Source organism: Somniosus microcephalus, chromosome 7, assembly GCF_052327205.1.
Source record: "Somniosus microcephalus isolate GS21.2 chromosome 7, FLI_Smic_1.0, whole genome shotgun sequence".
Lineage (NCBI taxonomy): Eukaryota > Metazoa > Chordata > Chondrichthyes > Squaliformes > Somniosidae > Somniosus > Somniosus microcephalus.
The window spans coordinates 124,259,554-124,284,827 of record NC_140993.1 but is presented as its reverse complement, the minus strand read 5'-3'; the positions used below and the strand labels follow the sequence as shown (position 1 = coordinate 124,284,827).

The window sequence follows — 25,274 nt, the reverse complement described above, 5'->3', positions numbered from 1 at the left end:
CAAGGTGGGGTGGGAGGAAGTGTAATCAAGGTGGGGTGGGAGAAAGTGCAATCAAGGTAGGGTGGGAGGAAGTGTAATCAAGGTGGGGTGGGAGAAAGTGTAATCAAGGTAGGGTGGGAGGAAGTGTAATCAAGGTGGGGTGGGAGAAAGTGCAATCAAGGTAGGGTGGAGAAAGTGTAATCAAGGTGGGGTGGGAGAAAGTGTAATCAAGGTAGGGTGGGAGGAAGTGTAATCAAGGTGGGGTGGGAGAAAGTGCAATCAAGGTAGGGTGGGAGAAAGTGTAATCAAGGTGGGGTGGGAGAAAGTGTAATCAAGGTGGGGTGGGAGAAAGTGTAATCAAGGTGGGGTGGGAGAAAGTGTAATCAAGGTGGGGTGGGAGGAAGTGTAATCAAGGTGGGGTGGGAGGAAGTGTAATCAAGGTAGGGTGGGAGAAAGTGTAATCAAGGTGGGGTGGGAGAAAGTGTAATCAAGGTGGGGTGGAGAAAGTGTAATCAAGGTGGGGTGGGGAGAAAGTGTAATCAAGGTGGGGTGGGAGAAAGTGTAATCAAGGTGGGGGTGGGAGAAAGTGTAATCAAGTGGGGTGGAGAAAGTGTAATCAAGGTGGGGGTGGGAGAAAGTGTAATCAAGGTGGGGTGGGAGGAAGTGTAATCAAGGTGGGGTGGGAGAAAGTGTAATCAAGGTGGGGTGGGAGAAAGTGTAATCAAGGTGGGGTGGGAGAAAGTGTAATCAAGGTGGGGTGGGGAGGGAAGTGTAATAAAGGTGGGGTGGGAGGAAGTGTAATAAAGGTGGGGTGGAGAAAGTGTAATCAAGGTGGGGTGGGAGAAAGTGTAATCAAGGTGGGGTGGGAGAAAGTGTAATCAAGGTGGGGTGGGAGAAAGTGTAATCAAGGTAGGGTGGGAGGAAGTGTAATCAAGGTGGGGTGGAGAAAGTGTAATCAAGGTAGGGTGGGAGAAAGTGTAATCAAGGTGGGGTGGGAGGAAGTGTAATCAAGGTGGGGTGGGAGAAAGTGTAATCAAGGTGGGGTGGGAGAAAGTGTAATCAAGGTGGGGTGGGAGAAAGTGTAATCAAGGTGGGGTGGGAGAAAGTGTAATCAAGGTGGGGTGGGAGAAAGTGTAATCAAGGTGGGGTGGGAGGAAGTGTAATCAAGGTGGGGTGGGAGGAAGTGTAATCAAGGTGGGGTGGGAGAAAGTGTAATCAAGGTGGGGTGGGAGGAAGTGTAATCAAGGTGGGGTGGGAGGAAGTGTAATCAAGGTGGGGTGGGAGAAAGTGTAATCAAGGTGGGGTGGGAGGAAGTGTAATCAAGGTGGGGTGGGAGGAAGTGTAATCAAGGTGGGGTGGGAGAAAGTGTAATCAAGGTGGGGTGGGAGGAAGTGTAATCAAGGTGGGGTGGGAGGAAGTGTAATCAAGGTGGGGTGGGAGAAAGTGTAATCAAGGTGGGGTGGGAGAAAGTGTAATCAAGGTGGGGTGGGAGAAAGTGTAATCAAGGTGGGGTGGGAGAAAGTGTAATCAAGGTGGGGTGGGAGGAAGTGTAATCAAGGTGGGGTGGGAGGAAGTGTAATCAAGGTGGGGTGGGAGGAAGTGTAATCAAGGTGGGGTGGGAGAAAGTGTAATCAAGGTGGGGTGGGAGAAAGTGTAATCAAGGTGGGGTGGGAGAAAGTGTAATCAAGGTGGGGTGGGAGAAAGTGTAATCAAGGTGGGGTGGGAGGAAGTGTAATCAAGGTGGGGTGGGAGAAAGTGTAATAAAGGTGGGGTGGGAGAAAGTGTAATAAAGGTGGGGTGGGAGAAAGTGTAATCAAGGTGGGGTGGGAGGAAGTGTAATCAAGGTAGCTGTGGGAATCGGTGGGCTTATAGTAGATATTGGTTGACGGCTTTACCCCAGCAATGGAGTCTGTCCTCTTGTTGGTTCTGAAACATTTTGTTCTAGAAACCTATCCTGAATGCATTCAGGAAATTCATTGGCTTTACTACTTGTACTGTTCTGTTTCTCCCGTTGTATGTGAAAATTAAAATCTCCCATTAGAAGAACCCCTTTATTTTTGCTATATTTGAGATATGTATTTAAAAATCACCCCACTACAAGATTTTTAAGATGACTGTTATCTAGAGAGAAATGTGCAGAAATAAAGGATATTTAATTCCTAGTAATAGAATGAACTTAAAATTGTACTTTTTTTGTTGTTGCAGTGAAACAAGTAACGGTGCTGTAGAAATGCTCCTACAGTTCTCAGAAGCTCACTTTTGGGAATCGCTTGCATTGGCCTTTGGAGGTGGGAGCAGGCCCTATGTCTGCCTAAATAGAAATCCTGTTTGCCGGTATATACTAGCCTAATTCTGTGTGCTACATATCAATTCTGGCAATAACCTTAACCTGCTTCAGGGGTAAGTTTCACAGCAGATTCAACTCCAAGGTATACTGCAAATGCCTCTTACATTTTGACCATTCAACTTTATTTTGTTTTAGTGATCAAATGTTGATGCATACCTGATATATTTCTTCCTCACTAAGTGTTAGTGCTGTAAGTGGATAGCTTTTTTCATTTATGTCAATGTGGATTAGATTCCAGATTACCAAAAGTAAGCCAGATCTATTTTGAAATGCACCCTCCTTTTGCTGCTACCAACCACCTGAACACTTCAATCAGCACCCATCCACCTTGTGTATGTCACATCCTGGGTTGATATGGATGCTTGCATATGAATGACTAATGTATATGTTGGCCCAGTAAAGATGTTTGGAATGAAACCTGGGACTTTCCGGTCTGCATGCTTCGTTGTATGCTGTCTGTATCAACTGAGAAGTCTGGGATTTTAAAACTATAAAGTTAGCTGGAAATAATAAGTTAAACCACTGAGTGTCAAAGAGGACAGGTGGAGAAATGCCAAGCAGAGCAGAAATGAAGCTTTAAAAATTTTTTTTTTTTAAATGAATGAACAAGCTACAGTTGGATTCCATTCTGGGTGGCTAAAGAGGGGTAACATTGGTCATGGTCTCTTTTCTACTATCTAGGTATGCTGTTGAGAAGCATTGAATGAGGACAAAATTATTTTAATAGCTTCCCAGTACATTTAGGCTCACATTTGAAACATGGCCACTTGAGCAAGGTAGCAAAAGCTACTAATGTATTTTTTGTGTGTGTACGTGTAGATTAAAAAAAAAAAAAAAATTGCTAAAGCAAATGTATGCAAAAGGAGATCAGGTGATGGGAGGACAGGGATGGTGTTGGCCAGTTTGGAATTGCAGCAAATGTACTGTGAATAGCAGTAATCTGAAATGCTGTGCCCCACTTATGGAACTGGATCTCAATATAGGGTTGGGGACCTGTGATGGTGGGTCTGTACCCCCTTTCCGTTGCCCCACAATTTTAGGTGGTTTTTCCCAAATGGGAAGATTAGAACCTGTACCTACAATAGGTGCAGGCTCCTGCTCATCTTCAAAGTGCCATGGGATCATTTACATCCACCTGAACAAGCATTTTTACATCCACCTGAACAAGCATTTTTACATCCACCTGAACAAGCATTTTTATATCTCATCTAAAAGACAGCACTTCTGACACTGTAGCCAGTTACCAGGCTTGTGCAACTACTTGTTTTTGCATGTTGGGGCCATTCTTGAGTTGACAGTTTTTTTGGGGACTATGGGGACTATGTGAACTTTCTTGAAGTGTTGGTCAGCTGTTGACATGTGTACACTTATAATACTGCCTGGGAGGTTATTGCTGCAGATAGCACCTTCTGCAGGTCAACTATAACCATCACCATTACCTTCAGTGAAAAAACTGGTTGCTGCCCCAGTATGTAAAACACTTTATCGTAGTGATGCTGCAGTATGACCAGCTTGCAGATGATCTCTTGTTTGATGAAACTTTGATAATGAAAAAAGCTGCATAAAGATTTTAAAATGGCTTGTAAGCTCAATTTTTGTGCCTAATAAAAAAGACTCTGTTGAAAGGTGGCACTTCACTTATAATACCAGCCTGCAAATTGCTGTTTTGTTACTAAATGACTTAAAAAGCGGGTCAGGAGTGTTTGGCAAAATAACAGCCCAATGTAATGTAGTGATGTCCACATACTCTTGTACCATTTCTGATTGGAGGTTTATAGAATTGTAGAAATTTACAGCATAGAAGGCCCATTGTGTATGTGACGGCCGAATAAGAGCTATCCAGCCTAATCCCACTTTCTAGGTCTTGGTCCGTAGCCTTGTAGATTACGGCACTTCAAGGGCATATCCAAGTACTTTTTAAATGCAATGAGGGTTTCTGCCTTTACCACACTCAGGCAGTGGGTACCAGACCCCTACCACCCTGGTTTAATGTACCTGGTTAGTGATTAACCAGATACATTAAACCAGGAAGAAGTCACAGAGTCATAACGGCACAGAAGGAGGACATTTGGCCCATCGATTCCGCGCCAGCTCTCTGTAGAACAATCCAGGCAGTCCCATTCCCCCGCTCTATCCCCGTAGCCCTGCAAGTTTATTTCCCTCAAGTGCCTATCCAGGCTCCCCTTGAAAACATTGGGTGTCTCCGCTTCCAACATTTCCGTCGGCAAATTCCAGGTCATCACCACTCGCTGCGTAAAAAGGTTTTTCGTCACATCCCCCCTGTAACTCTTGCCCAAAACCTTAAACCTGTGTCCCCTAGTCCTTGTACCATCAACAGTGGGAACAGCCTTTCCCTGTCTAGCCTATCCAAACCTGTCATAATCTTGTACAACTCTGTCAAATCACCCCTCAACCTCCTTTGCTCTAATGAAAACAAATCCAGCTTCTCTAACCTGTCCTTGTAGCTAAGATCCCCCATCCCCCGAACCATTCTGGTAAATCTCCTCTGCACCCTCTCTAGGGTCTTCACATCCTTCCTAAAATGTGGTGACCAGAACTGGATACAATACTTCAGTTGTGGCCTAACCAGCGCTTTATAAGGTTCAGCATAACTTCTCTACTTTTGTACTCAGTACCTCTATTAATGAAGCCCAAGATCCCATATGCTTTGCTAACCACTCTCTCAATATGTCCTGCCACCTTCAGGGACTTATACATATTAACTCCTAGGTCCATCTGTCCCTGCACACTTTAAAACTGTGCCATTAAGTGTATATTGCCTTTCCCTGTTCCTTCTGCCAAAATGCATCACCTCATTCTGCTAGCCTTTCCATGTCCTGTTGCAGTCGATTGGTATCATCCTCACTGTTTGCCACACCCCCAAGTTTGGTGTCATTGGCAAATTTAGAAATTCTACTCGGTATTCCAATATCCAGGTCATTTATATAAAAAAAAATGCAGTGGCCCCAGCACTGACCCTTGGGGAACACCACTGTCTACCATCCTCCAGTCTGAAAAACAGCCATTTACCACAACTCGCTGTTTTCTGTCCTTAAGCCAATTCCTTATCCAAGGTGCCACTGACCCACCTAATCCATGAGCCTCAATTTTGTTAACCAGCCTTCTACGTGGTACTTTGTCAAACGCCTTCCGAAAATCCACGTAGACAGCATCCATTGCATTCCCTTCATCAATCCTCTGTTATTTCATCAAAAAATTCATTAGATTAGTCAAACACGATCTGCCTTTTGCAAACCTGTGTTGGCTCTCCTTAATTAGCTTAAACCTCTCCAAGTGCCCGTTAATTTTTTCCTTGATTATTGTTTCTAAAACTTTACCCACCACTGATGTTAAACTGACTGTAGCTACTAAGATTGTCCTTGCACCCTTTCTTGAACAATGGTGTCACATTTGCCACTTTCCAATCCTCGGGCACCACCCCCGCATCTAGGGAAGATTGGAAAATTATGGCAAGCCCTTCCGCTATCTCCTCCCCCAATTCCCTTCGCAACCTGGGATGCAAGCCATCTGGACCAGGCAACTTGTCCAGCCTTTCTAGTACATCCTGTCTATCAATTTTCACCCCTTCCATTGCTACTACCTTTTCCACTTCTACTGATATTTGGCAGCATCCACCTCCTTAGTAAATACTGATACAAAGTACTCATTGAGTATTCTAGCCTTGCCCTAAGCATATAGCACCTTCTTTGTCTCTAATAGGCCCCACCCCGCCTTGTACTCGCTGCTTACTGTTTACATGCCGGTAGAAGATTTTTGGGTTCCCCTTTATGTTAACCGCCATTCTACTCTCTCATTCTCTCTTTGCCAATTTTATTTTCATCTTCACATCCCCTCTCAACTTAATTGTATTTGGTTTGGTTCTCCCTTGAAGAATTCACCTGACATGCATTATACACCCTCTTTTTTTGTTTCATCATCTTTTCTATCTCCCTCGTCATCCAAGGAGCCCTTGCTTTGGTTCCCTTACCCTTCCTAGGTACAGGAAACTCTTTATTATCCGGCACCGACGGGACCAGCGTGGTGCCGGTTTATCAAAAAGTCCGGATTACAGAGAGGTATAGTTAAAAGGTACGAGAGCTCCGTACACAGCAACAAATCCAGGCTTCCCTGTTGCTTAGCAACATGTGCAGGAACTCCGGCCACAGACCAAGCGTCCCTGTTGCTTAGCAACAAGTGCAGGAACCCCAGTTACACAGCCACAGATCCAGGAACTGCCACTAATATGCAGTAAAACTTACCTGAACCTACTACTGAATTTTGCCGGTTAACAGAGATTTCCGGTTATTTAGGTGCCGGTAAATCGAGAGTTTCCTGTATTACAAAGGTGCTGATTTGGTTAACTTTAGTAGTAACTGTGATTGTCGGTTCACCTGCATGTTAGGACTTGCAAAGTAAATGTGTTGATACAAGTGGAAGTGCAGTTTTTGAAAACAAGCATGCTCAATTAGTGAATTTTTCAGTCAGTATTGAAGTTGTAATAATGCATGAGCTGCTTTGTGTGATTTTCTAATTTTCCTAAACAAAATTATTTTAGCTTGTAACTTCAATGTTACAGAAGGTTATTTGTGGGGCACTGCAAGTTTAAATGCATTTACCAATACTTGCATGTGTTTATTGGAGCAGGAATTTGATCAGGGTTAAAGGAAGGCACAGCTCATAACACGAATTGCTTCCCTTTTTGATACCAGTGTAGTTTAAAACTGCAGAACCTAACTTTAAATTAAGTTTTCAGATGCAGATAGGAGGTAAGGAAGTCATTTTCCACACCATATCATTTTTAAGATTTGATGTTTCTGCAACAGCAAATAATGTGGAGTTTATGCACTTCAGGTGCTGTCTTTCACTCGTTATTTCTGCTTTCCAGTTGAGCTAGAAATGGGGGGAAAAAAAGTAAAGATTGGCATCATGCACACATGACTGATATTGATCCTCTTACAAAGGGTTAATGAACTTAATAAATGATGTGAAGAAACCCCTGCAATAACTGACAAAACAAGCAATATTAAATAAGACAACAAAATAATTTTAATTCTAATTTAGATTGCTGACTCTGCTTTCCTTAAAATAGCTGTAGTGATTTGCATAATTAAATTGGCCACAGTATGGCCGTCTCAGTGATGCAAATTGCCTAACTGCCTCCAGTTAGTCCATACGTGGTCTTCCTATGGATCCCTTTTTGGCCACAAAATACCTCTTAAGTTCTTCCCAAGCCTAATACCTTTGATTTTCCCTTCCTGACCTGCCTGCTGCATGATGAGTCCTTTGATGGGTTACTCACATTCCCTTACTCCATGCCATGAAGTTGGGAATTGCTGTCCCAACATTCCTTGTGCTACAATATACTGGATATCCCCCAGCCTTATTTTGTTGGTCGGTGGCACAGGCACTTTGCATGTTGATGACTTTCATCACGACAAATTTTATCAGTCATTAATCACAAGTTTTTTTTTTCCAGTTTTCTCCTTTCCTGTCCTTAGCTAGAGTCTGATTCCATTGATACCTCATTTAAATAACCATTCTTCATGCATGTAGCTAGATACTAAGTTTTGACCAGCAATTTGTTGTGCATCACAATTGGATTTGATTCAGTACTCCTGCATCAGGGGCACATCATGCAAACTTCCTGTGACACTTACCAACAAGGCCGGGGGATATTGGCTACTCTGGCTGATTTATTTCATCTTTAGTCCAGCCAAGAAGGCCAAGTGTAGCCCAGGAATGCTAAAGGCAAGTATAATGCCTGGTTAAAATGGGCAATCTCAACACAAACCAGTGTTTGAATCTAGGATCTTACTGGTTTGTACGGCTCATTGCAATCATCGGTGCAGGTTTATCAAGTTGTAATTCGCAGTCTCTCACAAAAGGATGAGAGTGTCTATTGACACCACTGTGTCAGCCAATGAGTTTAAGGTGGGGCAGGACTTGCAACAAACAATGTATTTTACAGCAAACAACGTCGATTTGCAGAGACTTTATAAAGAGTCTGGAGCAAACAGAACTCGTGACCAAAGTTGCAGCAACTTCTCCTAATAAAAGCACGTAAGTTCTCCAGCAAAATGCAGTGAGTGGAGGATAGTTACACAATGCTAATTATGTGTGTAAAGTCAATTCCAGTCACTTACAGCAGTGTGGTGTCCAGGTGTGATATATGGGGGAAATTAGCCAATCATCTCCATTCTGGCCGGGAATAGTGGTGTCACTATATGCAGCTCACAAGGATGGGTTGACCTCACCTTTTTCACAGGTAAGAAAGCAGCTCTCCAGACATTACAAAGTACCTACCAATTAAACTTTCTGGGCTGATTTGCAATATGTATAATCTCTGCTGTTGGGGACAATGCAGTGTTTCATATGCTTTGATTCATGACACTTATAATGTTATAAAGATGCACCTAAAAACATAGCCTCATCAGGATCTTGAAACTGCATCACTTTTGAAAATGGATGCAGTGAACTGCTCAAACACGATGTTCATGCCTCCTCCTTTAGTACATTTTCTATTATTGTGCGTGAGACTGACTGAATAACTTGGGAGCAATTAATTAGTTAATTAGTAGAAATTACAAATTCAGTTGTGCAGATGTGTTGGTCACATGCATGTTTTGCCATGAGCATTTTAAAATGTAAATTCACCTCTTGGATTCTGTACTTGGTAAGTTCCAATTCTCCTTTGGGAAAAACAAACTGACGAGCAAGTCAATTCTGCACTGTCCTATCCCTTCAAGTGAGAGCTTGTAGAGGCTTTGAAGCTTGCATGCCTCCCTGATCAATTTAACGATTTAATCTCCGATATTATTCTGGTGAATCTGCGGTGCATCCCCTCTAAGGCCAGTATGTTCTTCCTGAGGTGCCCAAAATGGAATGTTGGTAACCACGTATGTAGGGTGCTTTTGCGGACAGCAGAATTAAGGTTACAGCCAGGCAGTGTAAAAAGGGTAATGCCTGGTTGAAACCTGAACTACAGCTCCTGATTCTGACTAGTTTAATTTCAGCCTTTGATTGTTCCAATTAGAACCTGCAATTTGAATTAATTGTAGCAGAACTAGCCCAATGACGGCCAGTACTTCTGAAATTTGTAGTTCTTTTAAATTTTAAAATTGAACATTTTACAGTAAATCACATTTACAGAGCTCATTCAGCTCTTTGTACAAAGTCACAAGCCCTCATGCCTACAAGCTTCTTGGTCATCTTCACTTGTTCATCCAGATAGCGTGTCTCCAGGAATTCATACAGATGAGGGTCGGCGCTCCCAGTGGAGGGTTGTGCAGATCCGGCAGACTCTGGTTGACACTCTTCTCCATCTGCAGGGCTCTCTGCATCGCTGAGCGGAGCCTCCCGCTCTCCTGACCCAACAGGTGGACTGTATATTAAAAAAAAAAGCTTAAAAAATGCTAGATTAATATTTAAAACTTATCAATTTAAATTATAATCACCCCGGCCGGGGTGACGATGCACTCCAGTCCCCACGGCGCCCACCTGTCTCGAAAGGCCTCGAGCTTGCCGGCGGACACCGCGTGCTCCATCTCCAGGGCCACCCGGGCGCGAATATAGCCGCGGAAGAGAGGCAGGCAATCGGGCCGAATGACCGCCCGCTGCCTAGACCTATTAATGGCCACTTTGGCCAGGCCCAGGAGCAGTCCTACGAGGAGGTCCTCCGATCTGCCCTCTCCCCTCTGCACCGGTGGTGGCCGTAGATCAGGAGCGTGGGACTGAAGTGCAGCCAAAAATCGAGGAGCAGCCCTTTCAAAAAATGAAACGGGGTGCAACCTCTCTCACTCGATGTAGATGTGAAACACTGACCCCTCTAGGCCGCAAAAATAGCAAGCGGCCTGGGAGTCCGTGAACTTGTTTAAAATCTTATTGCACGGGACTGCTCCGTGCAACACCCTCCAGGCCAAGTCCCAAATAGATAAAGGGAGGACTCCCACGTAGAGAGCCCTCCATTGGGGACCTTCGCCAGACAGCAAGATGACACGCCAAGGTGTGTCCGGACGGCAGGCGAAGATGGTAAAGTGGCGAGTGTGCAGGAGCAGCCCGTACAGGAAACCTCTCTGCGCAGAACTAAAAGGCACGGAGGGCATTTCCCCGAGACGGCTCAAGTTGTGAGGCGCCAGTTCCCAAGAGGGGTTTCGGGGCCGCGCGCCGATGAGGAATTCCGTCCGAACGGGGGTCAGTTCGGACGGGATCGCCCCACGTGCTTGAGCCTCTTCGATACACCTTATTGCTGTACTGCCAACATGTGCATAATTAGGTCAACAAGTAGCAGGAGAGACAAATGTGAGAAGTAGTAGAACTGTAATGATCCCCAAAATAATTTTGCAAGTAAGATTAGTAATGTAGAACAGTAATGACCAATGATTATTGGATTTGCACGCAAAACAATTTTCCAGACTCTCTCTCTCATCATTTTTATTTCTTGCTCCTGTTTCGTTCCATTCTATCTATCCTTATATTTATTTTATTTTCACATTTCATGGTTATTTTAAGTTATCATGCATGCACACTGCTTTAGGTAGGTGGACTTGTATTAACACAAGGGTTTTGCCTATCTTCAGTATAAACTATTTAAAATTTTGTCTGCATTTATGTGTATATATTATATAGTGTTATTTATATAGACACTTGTATGTATGTATGTATGCATGCATCAATTAATACCTTAGCATAGGTAGAACCATTTCTAAACCTTGAGGATTTACACTTGAACTAAGAAATATGCTTAACATTGCCATGCATTTTAACCCCCAGCACCCAAAGTGGAATGGAACTGGTTGAAAACAGAACAGATTATCTATTTTATTTGTAATTTCTATGGAGTTTCTTACTTAAATTACTTTATTTTACAAATGGTAGCAAAATAGTGAACCTAAATACCTGCAATGTATTTCAGTCTTAAAAAATTGTTGTCATAGAAGTTTCAGTTTTACCTTCTGAACTGTAGAATTCTGCATTTGATATGTACTAGATAATGTGAAGTTTAAAATTTGAACAGAAAAAGCCTATGAAGCCTACTGCATCTAAATTCAAGCATTTATTTAGAATTTGCCATTGTATGCTTGTAAATGACCGGTTACAGCACACTCTGGATAGCAAATTATTTAAGTGCTAAGAATATAAAGCCACATTTAGCAAAACCAATAATAACTGCCAAGCAAAAATATTGCTGGGCTTTGAGTTTTTTTGTGATTAGTTAATATCATTGGGTTTGAAAAGTATATGTGGTGTTCCACTGTATGTTTAAAATTGGATTTTCAGTACCATTGGCTGAGTGAGGTATTGTGTACTTACTAATTTTTATCCTCAATTGAGTTACAAGCATTGGGCAGGTGATTTTCATTTGTAGATCCTGTTATATTTCTGTGTTGTGAGCTGGTGGTGAAAGTGGTAAAGAAATAATGCAGTGACCTACATAGAAACATAGAAGATAGGAGCAGGAGTAGGCCATTCGGCCCTTTCGAGCCTGCTCCGCCATTCAACGAGATCATGGCTGATCATCCAAACCCTAGCACCCGGTCCCTACAACCATCCCACCCAAGCCCTATCCCCATAACCCCACGTATTTAATCCCCCCTAACACTAAGGGCCAGGTTGATTGGCCATGATAAAAATTGGCCCTTAGTGTTAGGGGGGATAGGGTTTGCGTGGGTTTCTTTGGACTGTGGGAGGAAACCGGAGCACCCGGAGAAAACCCACACAAACACGGGGAGAATGTGCAAACTCCACACAGACAGTCACCCGAGGCCAGATTTGAACCCGGGTCCCTGGCGCTGTGAGGCAACAGTGCTAACCACTATGCCACCGTGCTGCCCTACGTGCAGGCCTCTGCTAATGCTTATATTCAGCTGACTGAATGTAAGGAGTTTGGTGTAATGCAGAATGACATCCTCTCTCATTTTCTTTCTCAACTTTATGGCAAACTGCTTATTTATAAGGTGGCCGCACATTAGATAGTAGTTTTAATCCTTAGGCTGCTAGCAGACTAAGGAATCTCCTATCTCCCTGGGCCAACAGTTTCAATTTTACTTTTTTCAGCTAATGTAGCTTTTTTAAAAAAAACACCTCCATTTTAAAGCTTTAGTTTGTATGTTTTTCTTTCTGGCCCATTCTCTATTTTGGACATCTTGTTTTAAATTGGCTTTATTGGCTGACTTTTACATACATTCAAAAGTCTAGAATGTGAACATTTGACCTATGTTGATGTATTTTCACACATTGAAATCTGGAAGGGTTGCTGCTAATGTGTATTTGATGTTGGCAGCTTCTGTAGCTTGATGGTGCCCAAACAAGTAATCTCATTTGTGATGACTAGATATGATTTGATTTAGGTAATTCTGCCCTCTTTAGCATCCCTGATTTTATTTGCTCAACCATTGATGGCTGTGCCTTCTGTTGCCTAGGCCCTAAGCTCTGGAATTCCTTGCTTAAACCGCTCTGCCTCGCTACCTCTCTTTCCTCCTTTAAGATGCTCCTTAAAACCTACCTCTTTGACCAAGCTTTTGGTCACCTGCCCTAATTTCTCCATATCTAGTTCGGTGTCAAATTTTTTGTCTTATAATATTCCTGTGAAGCGCCTTGGGACGTTTTACTATGTTAAAGGCAATATATAAATACAAGCTGTTGTTGTAGGTACATATAGTAGCAGTACTGATCTACGGATAGACTATGCAAGGCGAAAAATAAATGCAAAAAAAAGCAATTTTATTGACCTGGATATTCCGATCCCTACAGGTGGGTATCCACTGGGTACCCACCCGTAGAGACATCGGAAATGCCGGTTTCAGGCATGCGCTGAAAACAGTCATTTCCAATCTGTCAAGAATGCTCTTGACAGATCGGATGCCTGCCCTGGAGAAGGGCCTCTGCGGGCGGATAGTTCCGCTTTCTGGAGACCTTCTGCCCGCAGAAAACCCTTAGAATTCTTACGCCTGGTAAAAGCAGGCATAAGGCCTGATTTTACCAGGATAAGAGTTGAAAAAAGTAAAAAAAAATTATCATTTAAAAATACTTTTTAAAAAATGTAAGTTTATTTTTAGCCCCGTAAAAAAACTTCAATTTTTTTCTAAAAATTAAATTTTTGTTTAATATTTAATTTATTGTAATTTCAACTAATTTTAAAAATGTGATGGTTTAAAAAAAAATTATTTAATGTTTTAAAGTGTTTTTGGGGTGATCTCTATTCATATATTTGACAGGCCTATCTGTCAAGTGTATGAAGGGAGATTCCCTTCTTTGATTGTCTCCCCATGGCGCACGTGATCCCAGGGATGCTTGCGAACCGCATGCGCCCCTGGGATACATAGGCCCTGCGCACTTGGAGTTGGAGAGGCCCAGCATCGGAACTATACGCACCTTGGGAGCCCTCTGGTAAGTGCGTAGATTTTTTCCAGATCGGAGGCTTCCGCACACGGGAAGCCTCCGATCGGAAAATACAGCCCATTATGTTGTAAGTTCATGGGATTGGGCCCTAAAGTGGGTTAGCACACTGACCTTTTACCTTTAGGTAATGAGTTTGAATCTATTTCAGACTAATGGAATCAAAGTCTCCTCTCTGGCTGTAATATGAAATAAGTTTGAACTTTCTCAACTCGGTTCCTGAGTAGGTGTGAACCATTCATAATTTGGCACTAAATAAAGTCATAGAGTTACACAGCACAGAAAGAGGCCCATCGTGTCTGCGCCTGCCATCAAGCCCTGTCTATTCTAATCCCATTTTCCAGCACTTGGTCCGTAGCCTTGTATGCTAAGGCATTTCAAGTGCTCATCTAAATGCTTCTTGAATGTTGTGAGGGTTTCTGCCTCTACCACCCTTTCAGGCAGTGAGTTCCAGATTCCAACCACCCTCTGGGTGAAAAAGTTTTTCCTCAAATCCCCTCTAAACCTCCTGCCCCTTACCTTGAAACTACACCCCCTGGTTATTGACCCCTCTACTAAGGGGAAAAGTTCCTTTCTATCTATGCCCCTCATAATTTTGTACACCTCAATCAGGTCCCCCCTCAGCCTTCTCTGCTCTAAGGAAAACAACCCCAGCCTGTCCAGTCTCTCTTCATAGCTGAGCGCTCCAGCCCAGGTAACATCCTGGTGAATCTCCTCTGCACCCTCTCCAATCACATCCTTCCTATAGTGTGGCGACCAGAACTGCACACAGTACTCCAGCTGTGGCCTAACTAGCGTTTTGTACAACTCCATCATAACCTCCCTGTTCTTGCCTTCATTAGCCGAGGCATAGAATACAAGTATCCCACATGCCTTTTTAACCACCTTATCTACCTGCCCTGCTGCCTTCAGGGATCTGTGTACATGCACACCAAAGACCCTCTGATCCTCTGTCCTTCCTAGGATCCTACCATTCATTGGTAGGATCCTAGGAAGTCTCATTTGAGAGGCTGTAAAGATGGCTCGTATGGGAAGTACATAGTTCGCACTAATGCCTGTCCTAATATCTCCTTTTGCGCCTCGGTGTCAAATTCTGTTTGCAAGCACTCCCGTGAAGTGCCTTGTGACATTTTTTAACTACGTTAAAGATGCTATATAAATACAAGTTGTTGTTGTAATGTAGACACTAATTTGATGTTGGTGTTTGGGCACAATAAAAGCTGCTGAACTTTGTTCTGAACCTTGCTTATGATATAACTCATGAAAATTGAGTGATGGTGAAACTGGGTGACAAAAGTGGGTGGGGGTGGTGCGGGGGGGAAATGTTCCATTCTCAAGTACCAATGCCTCTCACTTTGCCCCTGTATTTGCTATAATCTCCACTCTAATTTCTGTATTAACTAAGTGTATAGATTAGTGGTGAAAGTATTCAGTACTCAAAGGTTTAGATAAATGCCATTTGATAACTTAATTTCAATTGATGAGGTCAGTGTAGAAAACAATGTGTAGAATAGTTTCCTCTGCTGTATTTTTTTCCATCATTGTTTTTAAATGAAACTAGCTTTTTGCTGTTTTATGATTTATTGGGATGTTATTTTCTATATTAAAGGTGCTATATTTATTGCAAGTTGTTATTTGATTATAATTTACTTGGTTCTGGTAATGAGTAAGCTTTGAGAAGATATTCTTTAATTTTTTCCCCTTGCTCCACTGTGGTTTACTCCAAAGTTGCTGTGTTTTCCCCACCCTTTTTTATTTTGATCCATTCTATAAAGGGGCTTGTTTTTTTTCTGGGCGAATAAAGGTTCTCCATCCGAAAGATTAACCTGTCACTTGTCCGATGCTGATGGACATGGTTTTTATTTGAGAATTTCCAGAATATACAATTTTTCTTTGTGACTTTGGTGTCGTATACTTTTAGATTTTGTTCCCAATTTACTTTACTTTAGAGTGAGAATGGGATGATCATAAGAGATGCCTTTCTCTGAGATTTTTGTAGGGAGGTGCCTGAGGATTGAAAAGTGGCAAATGTGACACCATTGTTCAAGAAAGGGTGCAAGGACAATCCTAGTAACTACAAGCCGGTCAGTTTAACATCAGTCATGAATAAAGTTTTAGAAACAATAATCAAGGAAAAAATTAACGGGTAAATGGAGAGGTTTAAGCTAATTAAGGAGAGCCAACACGGATTTGTAAAAGGCAGATCGTGTTTGACTAATCTAATTGAATTTTTTGATGAAGTAACAGGGAGGATCGATGAAGGGAATGCAATGGATGTTGTCTACATGGATTTTAGGAGGGCATTTGACAAAGTACCAAATAGAAGGTTAGTTAACAAAATTGAGGCTCATGGGATAGGTGGGTCAGCGGCAGCTTGGATAAGGAATTGGCTTAAGGACAGAAAACAGCAAATTGTGGTAAATGGCTATTTTTCAGACTGGAGGATGGTAGACAGTGGTGTTCCCCAAGGGTCAGTGCTGGGGCCACTGCTTCTTTTGATATGTATAAATGACCTGGATATTGGAATGCAGAGTAGAATTTCTAAATATGCCGATGACAGCAAACTTGGAGTATGGCAAACCGTGAGGATGATACTAATCGACTGCAACAGGACATAGAATGGCTAGCAGAATGGGAAGACAAGTGGCAGATGGAATTTAATACAGAGAAGTGTGAGGTGATACATTTTGGCAGAAGGAACAGGGAGAGGCAGTATACACTCTGACTTAATGGCACAGTTTTAAAGAGTGTACAGGGACAGAGAAACCTGGGAGTTAATGTGCATAGGTTCCTGAAGGTGGCAGGACATAGAGAGTGTGGTTAGCAAAGCATATGGGATCTTGAGCTTCATAAATAGAGGTATTGACTACAAAAGTAGAGAAGTTATGCTGAACCTTTATAAAGCGCTGGTTAGGCCACAACTGGAGTTTGCGCCCAGTTCTGGTCACCACACTTTAGGAAGGATGTGAAGGCCCTTGGAAGGGCGCAGAGGAGATTTACCAGAATGGTTCGGGGAATGGGGGATCTTAGCTACAAGAACAGGTTGGAGAAGCTGGATTTGTTTTCATTAGAGCAAAGTAGGTTGAGGGATGATTTGATAGAAGTGTACAAGATTATGATGGGTTTAGATAGGCTAGATGGGGAAAGGCTGTTTCCACGAGTTGATGGTACAAGGACTAGGGGACACATATTTAAGGTTTTGGGCAAGAGATACAGGGGGGATCTGAGGATAAACTTTTTTACGCAGTGAGTGGTGAGGACCTGGAACTCGCTGCCGACGGAAGTGGTGGAAGCGGAGATACTCGATGGTTTCGAGGGGAGACTGGATAGGCACTTGAGGGAAATAAACTTGCAGGGCTATGGGGTTAGAGCAGGTGAATGGGCCTGACTGGATTGCTCTACAGAGAGCCGGCACTGACTCGATGGGCCGAATGGCCTCCTTCTGTGCCGTTATGACTCTATTACTCGTCCTTTGATATAGCACCCTCATTTGGTCTTTCTTCTCTATTTACATTGTGGTGTTTCCTTGTAGTCTGTAACATTATGCTTTATTTAAAACTATGGGCTTGTGAATTTATTTTTGTATTGCCTTTTAAGATTCCAACTGAAAAATTATACAAGATTTTTTAATATGCTAAGTTGTGGCGTATAAAACTGAATTTTTTTGTAAAATACCTTCGCTGTCATACTTTCTATACAAATCAATGCATTGCCGATGTTTCAGGAATGGTCCAAAAGAAGTTAGTTTTGAAAAGACTGATGTTTCCAAGCCCTCTGTATTCAACTTGAAGGGAAAACTGGCTAAACAGCCTGGGATTGATGATTCATGTAAAACTGCATCAAGTCATCTTTGCCTGTAAACCTTCCTCTTTGTTGAGCTACGTTGGCTCTTAGACTCCCAGCACCCCTGCACCACTGAACTTTCCATTCCCTCAGCCTCTTGTGCGTCAGCACCACCCCCCTTCTCTCTTTTCCCCGCCACCATCGATGACTGTGTCTTCAGCTGCCTTGGGAATTCCCTTCATATATCTGCTATACCTTGTTGGTCAGAAACAGCCTGTGAGGGTTTTCAAGAAAAGATCTTACAAGATGGGAGAGGGGATGTTAAGAGGGAATTCAGGTTGTTGTATAAGGCTCAGCATCTTTTATCCCCACCTCTAATTACTGTAAATTGAATGCATTTAATTACATTGTTAATTTTCATGTACTGTAATTGTCTTTTGCAGGTTTCTACATATTACACTGTGTTGTGGTACTGCGATGATGTACTAAGGCCCCAATATCCAGACTGGTGAAGTGATACACTGTTGTCACTGTCTGCTCATGCATTATCCATTACATTCAGCATTCTAACATTTCGTGGGTCTGATCTGATTTCCCAATACAAGAAGTCATGGGAGGAGCTGTGAGTGCTGGTGAAGACAATGATGATTTAATTGACAACTTAAAAGAGGCCCAATACATTCGTACCGAGAGAGTGGAACAAGCCTTCAGGGCCATCGATCGTGCAGATTATTATTTGGAGGGATATAGGGACAATGCTTATAAGGACCTGGCTTGGAAGCATGGCAACATACACCTGTCAGCACCTTGTATCTACTCTGAAGTTATGGAAGCACTAAAACTTCAGCCAGGATTGTCTTTCCTGAACCTTGGAAGTGGAACTGGCTATTTGAGTACAATGGTGGGCTTAATTTTAGGTAATTCAATTTTACATTTTTCAGGTTATATTTTAAAATTTAGATTCAAAGTTGTCATTGTAAAGAGTTGCCCACTAATATGAAGTGGGTAAGCAATAATTTATTGTAAAATCTAGTGCTAAAATATGTCACTCGGTTTAACAATGTTGAATAGTCTTGCGATTTTTAAAAAGAAAGGTGGGCCCGAGTTTCCAGGCTGTATTCTGCTCTGCTGGTGCAATGAAACTCCTATTTGCCTAAAGCCAAAGCTGCTGACCATGTCCCAGCCCACACCTGTGTAGAAAAAAAATCAAAATCTTCAAACAAGCCTGCACTTGAGTGCAGGGATGGGTGGGGGGCTAAATTTGAAATTAATCAGCGGAAACATTTTTTCCACATTATGAGCAAGTGGTCAGTCTATCAGAAAATAATATTTTGGGATACAATATATGGGTAATTTGAGACAAGATAAAGGCCTGTAATTTCCGATGCCTACGAGGTGTATACACAGCTGTAGGGACCTCGCAAGTGCAGGTTTCAGGCATGTGAAGCGCATGCGCTAAAAACCGGCACTTCCAATCTGTCAAGAATCCTCTTGATAGATCGCACGCCTGCCCTGGAGAAGTTCCTCTGCGGGTGGAGAGTTCCGCTTTCTGCAGAGCCTCCGCCTGCTGAAATCCTTAAAAATCTTACGCCTGGTAAAAGCAGGCCTTACGCCTGGTAAAAGCAGGCGTAAGGCTTGCTTTTACCAGTATAAGAATTTAAAAAAGTAGAAAAACATTTTTTTCACTCATTTATAATATAATACTTTTAAAAATGGTGTTTATTTTTAGCCCTGTTTTTAAAAAAAAAAAATAATTAATTTTTAAAAAAAGTTTAATTTTTGTTTAAAATATTTAATTTAATGTAATTTTAACTCATTTTAAAAACGTGATTTAAAATTTTTTTTAATTTAATGTCGTGTCTTTTTTCAGTGATCCCCATTCATACCTTTGACAGGTCTACCTGTCAGAAGTATGAAGGGGATTCCCTTCTCCCATTGGCTCGCCTGGCCCACGTGATCCCAGGGACGCTTGCGAACTGCCTGCGCCCCTGGGATACTTGGGTTTTTGTGCGCGCGTGCACCAGGAGAGGCCCAGGAGCGGGAGCCCTCTGGTAAGGGCGTAAATTTTTCCTGATAGGAGGCATCCACGCACAGGATGCCTCCTATCAGAAATTACGGGCCATATGATAAGTGTGGCATGCTTGGGAGGAGCAAGTGACTTTGGACCTATGTTTCCTGAAGCTTTTCACCACTGGCGGTTTCCTCGCCTCATGTCTGGATCTGTTGTAGACTAATTGATTGCTATGATTAGACAACAACTATTGCGATTGTATCATGCGACTACCGGGGTGAGAGATGGTGATCTAAATGGACCTTGGTCTTTCTTGTCTAGCTATTCCTATGTTAACAGTTGTGCAAGAATTTACAGGTATTCAGTATAGAATAACTGAGTTCATGCACTTGGTAGGTTTCATCATATTCACCAAAACGTACATTGATTATCCTATATAGTTATACAGTTTTTCACATTAAGGTGAAGATACTGGTTCGTTTGATCAGTATTGTTTCATAATGCGAATCATCTAATATGCCTACTAATTAATCTGAACAGAACTTGCTCTGTCTTTCATGTATAGTAAGGATTTAATTTTTAACCTGCCTCTATAAAACTCTTCAGATGTATTTATTGATCCGTAGTGTCCATCTCGCAGTAACTGTGCAAGTCTTTTGTAAAAGTATTTTAATCCCATGGAAAGAACATTGGCTGTGTAAGAATAACATTGTCCTGATCAAAAAGTAGTGTACAGTTTCTTTTCGCTCATGTTAGGTTCTGACTGTTGAATATATTTTAATGGGCATTAATTGCATTTGCATAGTTTGTACAATTAGATGGTGGGCCTACTTTCCTCTTATTCCAGTTAACGTGCAAACAGTATATTTCAAAAAAAAAATAATCTCCATGAATCATTGGCAGTGTAAAGATAATATTTTGAAATGGGTAGTTTGTGAAATGAGTGAAGATGGAAACATAATTGTGGTCATTAACTGGACCACTAATGCTACAATGTCTAACTTATTATATCCTTGTGATATTTTAAAGTGCCAACAGTGGTGCAACTAGAAATCTAAATTGGTTCTATGCCTTGCTTAACATCTACAGTTGTGATGTACCTGCCAATAATTTTGAAGTTTAATGAGTTTTTCAAAATGGAAGACCAAAAAGAGATGAAAACTATTTGATAGACTAGTGTATTGAAGCATGCTCTATGTTTACAATAGCCCAGGCTAAAATAAATGTGCAAATTGTTCATATGTTATCAAAAAACTACAATATTCTAAGTGAATTTCTTCCACTCATGGGCCAGACCTATTCTGTTTGCTTGCAACATTAGCATTTGGGAGCTGGTCAGTCTTCACTCACTCGCTCATTCATTGGATAAACTCTGTTATTACTATTTTTCCTTTGATATTAAAATTTGTATTATGAATAAGCTATATAAGAAAAAATCACAACAGATCTGTGCAAGATGTAGTCCTTCAAAGACTACAGTCAGTGTAACTGAAATATTTAATGCATGATTGATTATGCATGGGGGTGGCATAAATTTTTTTAGAATCAGCTTTTTATGTAACAAAAGCCCTGGATTATTTAAAAATAACAGTTTGTCCAAAACAATTGTTCATTCTTAATGCAGTTCGCTCTTTGCAAAGTTTTCTTATGATCCCTGGAGTACGTTTTTTTTTAAAAGAAATCCATTTATACATCACAAGGGTGCAAATGTAGCATCCCCATGTTTGCTGGTGATTTTAAAAACCTGTGAGGTTGTTGTGACTTATGCCATGAATTTTATAGTTATAATGAATGTTTGTGTTGGTTAGTTATAAAGTTATCAATGGTTGATTGTAAGGTTATCAAGCCTTTTATTGATTTGAAGATCTCTGAGGATGGTGAATGTCGTAATTTACACTAAAGACTGTTGGATGCTGTATTTTTCAGAACAACATTTTTGAACAAAATATTTCTGAATATCTTTGTTGTGATTAACTTGAATATTCTGCTTACAGCTGTGTAGTTTCTGATCACTCTGCTCAAAAAATATAAGTTATATTTAACACCCTTGTTGTGGCTTGTTTCTGGTGCTACAAAGGGAAACTGGGCATTAAGGGCTACTGCCAAGTTTACACCACTACTGACACCTGTTGCCATTTACTTGCCTCCACTTTCCTCCCCCCCCCCCCCCAAAAAAAAAAACCAAACCAGTTGTTCTGTCCCAACTCACTGGAGTGCTCCAATTGAAACATTTTCTTTAATAGTGACCACCGATAGCTGCAGTTGGTCAGAGCTGCATGAATGTTAATGGAGCCATATCTGCAGTGGTGGTTCTGTGATTTTATTTTTAAGAGCAGCAGCTATTGACCTCCCAATTTACTGCAATCTTTCCTTTAGGGAATTCATCTTTATTAGCATTATGAGGAAGAGAACAAGTAGGACCAACTAAGGAATTAAAAAGATGCCTATCTGTCACGTGGGATCCTCAGTACAGTTACCCTCTGCATCATGTCTGCAGACCCAGGAGATTATACCTGAACTTGACCTCTCATAAATTCTGTGCTTCCCACCAGAAGCAATTATTTCTGCCAGTTGCTTGCCGCAAACCTGGAATCTACCGCCATCAGATCCCCTGCAATACCAGTGGCAGTAAAAGTTAATGCGCCACTAATGTTCTATTCAGTATATACCTTTTAGGCAGCTTTGGGTGCCATTTGTAACAGTAGTCAATCGTCCATTCACTGCCGTTTTTCCATGATCAGCACAGTACATCTGATTCGACTATGGACCTGGTATATCAAGAGGGATATGGTTTTTCAGACCAGATGGATTTCCCCATGTTCAGGGGGCTATCAATGGGGCCTATGTTGCCATACAAGCAGCTGGTGTATGATGCCAGGAACATCAGTGCATATGAATTTATGCTACCTGGGAAGCCACTATAATGCCTTGATGTTAAGGCAATCCACCTATTCACAGATGAGCAGCACTTACCCAGCTGACTACTCAATGACTAGGGTTACCCTCTACCAGTGGCTTCTGATGGCACTATAAAGCCCAAGGATGTTCGGGCAGCTAACATACAGTGAGGCTCGTGATACTACCCAGATTGTGATGGTCCAGATTTAGTATTCTGAAGGCATACTTCAGGGTGCTTGGTTAGATCAGCGGAAGCTCTCTAGTATATCCAGCAATGATCTCCCACATCATAGTTGTCTGCTGTATATTGCACAATGTCATTTATGATCCCAAAGAGCTTGTGCATGGAGGCAAAGGCAATTGGGTTCAACAGGCTGAAGACATGGAACTGGAGGACAAACAGCTTCCTAATGCCGCATAGAGGCGGCAGCAGCTCACTGGGGACAACCTTGCCTGAATAAGATCCAAGCACTATGCATTAATAGTGGTACCTTTCTGCTGACCTCCATGACGAAAGCTTCATCTCAACCACGTGCTCTTGAGCAGCTCTAGCACAAACACCATGTTAAAAGCATGTCCATATTCTTCCAGACATTGGACCCCCTTCTCCCCATTAATCAATCAGAACAGATATGATCAGAGGAAATAATACTTTAGTACAACAAGTACAGTTAAACTCTTCCCTGTTCCCACTGTGCATACACTTGCCTACCTAACGCCCTTTAACGCCCAACCTTTGACTTTTCCCCCAATGCTCTCTGTTGCAGTAGGTTCAGAAGTGACTGGTTGAAGCAGAAGCCTCCCGGGACTGAGGTGAGCCTCATCTCAAAGCAGCTGGAACTCTAAAGGAACAACTGCTAGCTGCACCACTTGTGAGGCCAACCTGACCCTCACTGATGATTTCTACTTGCAGCAGTTTTCTTAGGGGCTGTCAAGAGAGCACATTAACTACTATCCTAAGAGACAGCATCATCTTGCATCCTTCTAACTGTCAGCCATTAAGGCTGAGGATATTGATCTCAGCTGTGTTCAGGTTTACATAGGGACACATGGGAGTAGGCCATTCAGCACCTTGAGCTTGTTCTGCCATTCAACCAGATCATGACTGATCTATACCTCAACACTCTTTACCTGCCATATCCCTTGATACCGTTACCTAATGAATCTCTGATCTCAGTCTTGAAAATTTCAATTGACCTAGCATCTACAGCCTTTTGGAAGTAGAGTTTAAAAATTACACTATCCTTTGTTAGACCATCACTTCGGTACAGCTTACCTCTGTTCCAGAATTGGTTGCAGCTCCCCAAGAACCTGAACTCTTTCCTACTATTCTAGCCATGGCTCTGGCCATGATTTTCCAGCCTAATCTGACTGTTCCTGTACTGGGCAGAATGTGACCTGCTTATTAATCTACCTCCTGGAACACACTTTGCAGGACCTGAATCCTATTATTTACTGTGTTGTTGGTTCCAACACAAACCATGACTTCCATGATTTCTAGATGATTTGGCCCCCCTCTCGTGAGATCTTCTGCTCCCACTCCGTTATGTACCTTAACCCACCATCTTGAAGGCAACAAAACATTCAGACTCATGTTGCATTTACTTCTTAAATCTGTGGCTATCTTAGACACTTATCCTTGAAATTTTAATCCTGATTCTGTCAGGATTATGCCTCACTTATTCCAGTTTATTTTCAGTTTGGTGGGTGTAGAGGGCAATTCTTCCTCTCGCAAACTTTCCCCTATGTGAAGGGTGTGTGTCTAGAAATTTGGCTACTCTGAGAGTCTTGTCCATTATGCCCTTACACGGCCTCCATGGAAGTCATGCCAGCAGAGAGCTCTGCAGAGGTGGGTAATTGATCTTGAAGTAGATTGATTACCTTTTTAAAAAGAAACTGCAGCTGCAACAGCTCAAGGATTTTAAGATTGTTCTTAACTCGTGTCACCTTGGCCTGGGAAAGGGGGTCGGAGGGGAAGACCTTTGGCAGAGAACCTGTGGGCCTCTGCCTTGGACCAGGATGGGTGCCTCTGATCCAGGCTTGCAGGCACAGGTGGCTTGCACTGACTCTGAAATTTACCTCATCCCCACAATTTGGAATGTGGTCTAAGCCTATGAATATACACGGACAGGAGATCCATTCGAACACACTTGTGCCAACTGAGTGGGACTCAGGAAAGGTCCCGGCAGATTGGAAAACTGCTAATGTAACACCCTTATTTAAGAAGGGAAGTAGACAAAAAGCTGGAAACTATAGACCAGTTAGCCTAACATCTGTGGTTGGCAAAATGTTGGAGTCCATTATTAAGGAAACAGTAACCGAGCATTTGGATAAACACAATTTAATAGGACAGAGTCAGCATGGTTTTATGAAGGGGAAGTCATGTTTGACAAATTTGCTCACATTCTTTGAGGACATAACATACAGGGTGGATAAAGGGGAACCAGTGGATGTAGTGTATTTGGACTTCCAAAAGGCATTTGACAAGGTTCCACACAAAAGATTACTGATCAAGATAAGAAATCACGGGATTGGGGGTAATATACTGGCATGGGTGGAAGATTGGCTATCTAACAGAAAACAAAGAGTTGGGATAAATGGTTCATTCTCGGGCTGGCAATCAGTAACTAGTGGTGTTCCGCAGGGGTCAGTGCTGGGACCCCAACTCTTTACAATCTATATTAACGATTTGGAGGAAGGGACCGAGTGCAACATATCCAAGTTTGCCAATGATACAAAGATGGGAGGGAAAGCAGTGAGTGAGGAGGACATAAAAAACCTGCAAAAGGACATAGACAGGCTAAGTGAGTGGGCAGAGATTTGGCAGATGCAATATAATGTTGGAAAGTGTGAGGTTATGCA

The 25,274-nt window shown here is 42.2% G+C and overlaps 1 protein-coding gene across 7 annotated transcripts in view; it reads left to right on the top strand.

Annotated features, from left to right (window-relative positions):
* The window catches only part of pcmtd1 (protein-L-isoaspartate (D-aspartate) O-methyltransferase domain containing 1), a 124,779-nt gene that overhangs the window by 24,970 nt on the left and 74,535 nt on the right, over nt 1–25,274 (top strand). For 4 of the 7 annotated variants that reach the window (XM_085992899.1, XM_085992901.1, XM_085992904.1 and 1 more), the window contains 2 exons: nt 2,185–2,379; nt 17,947–18,420. The exons of 1 other annotated variant lie outside the window; for it this stretch is intronic. In XM_085992899.1, the coding sequence (XP_085849025.1) occupies nt 18,114–18,420 (307 nt within the window). In that variant the 5' untranslated portion in view covers nt 2,185–2,379; nt 17,947–18,113. The remainder of the gene's footprint in view (nt 1–2,184; nt 2,380–17,946; nt 18,421–25,274) is intronic. 2 more of the 7 variants (XM_085992903.1, XM_085992905.1) reach the window with 1 other exon arrangement.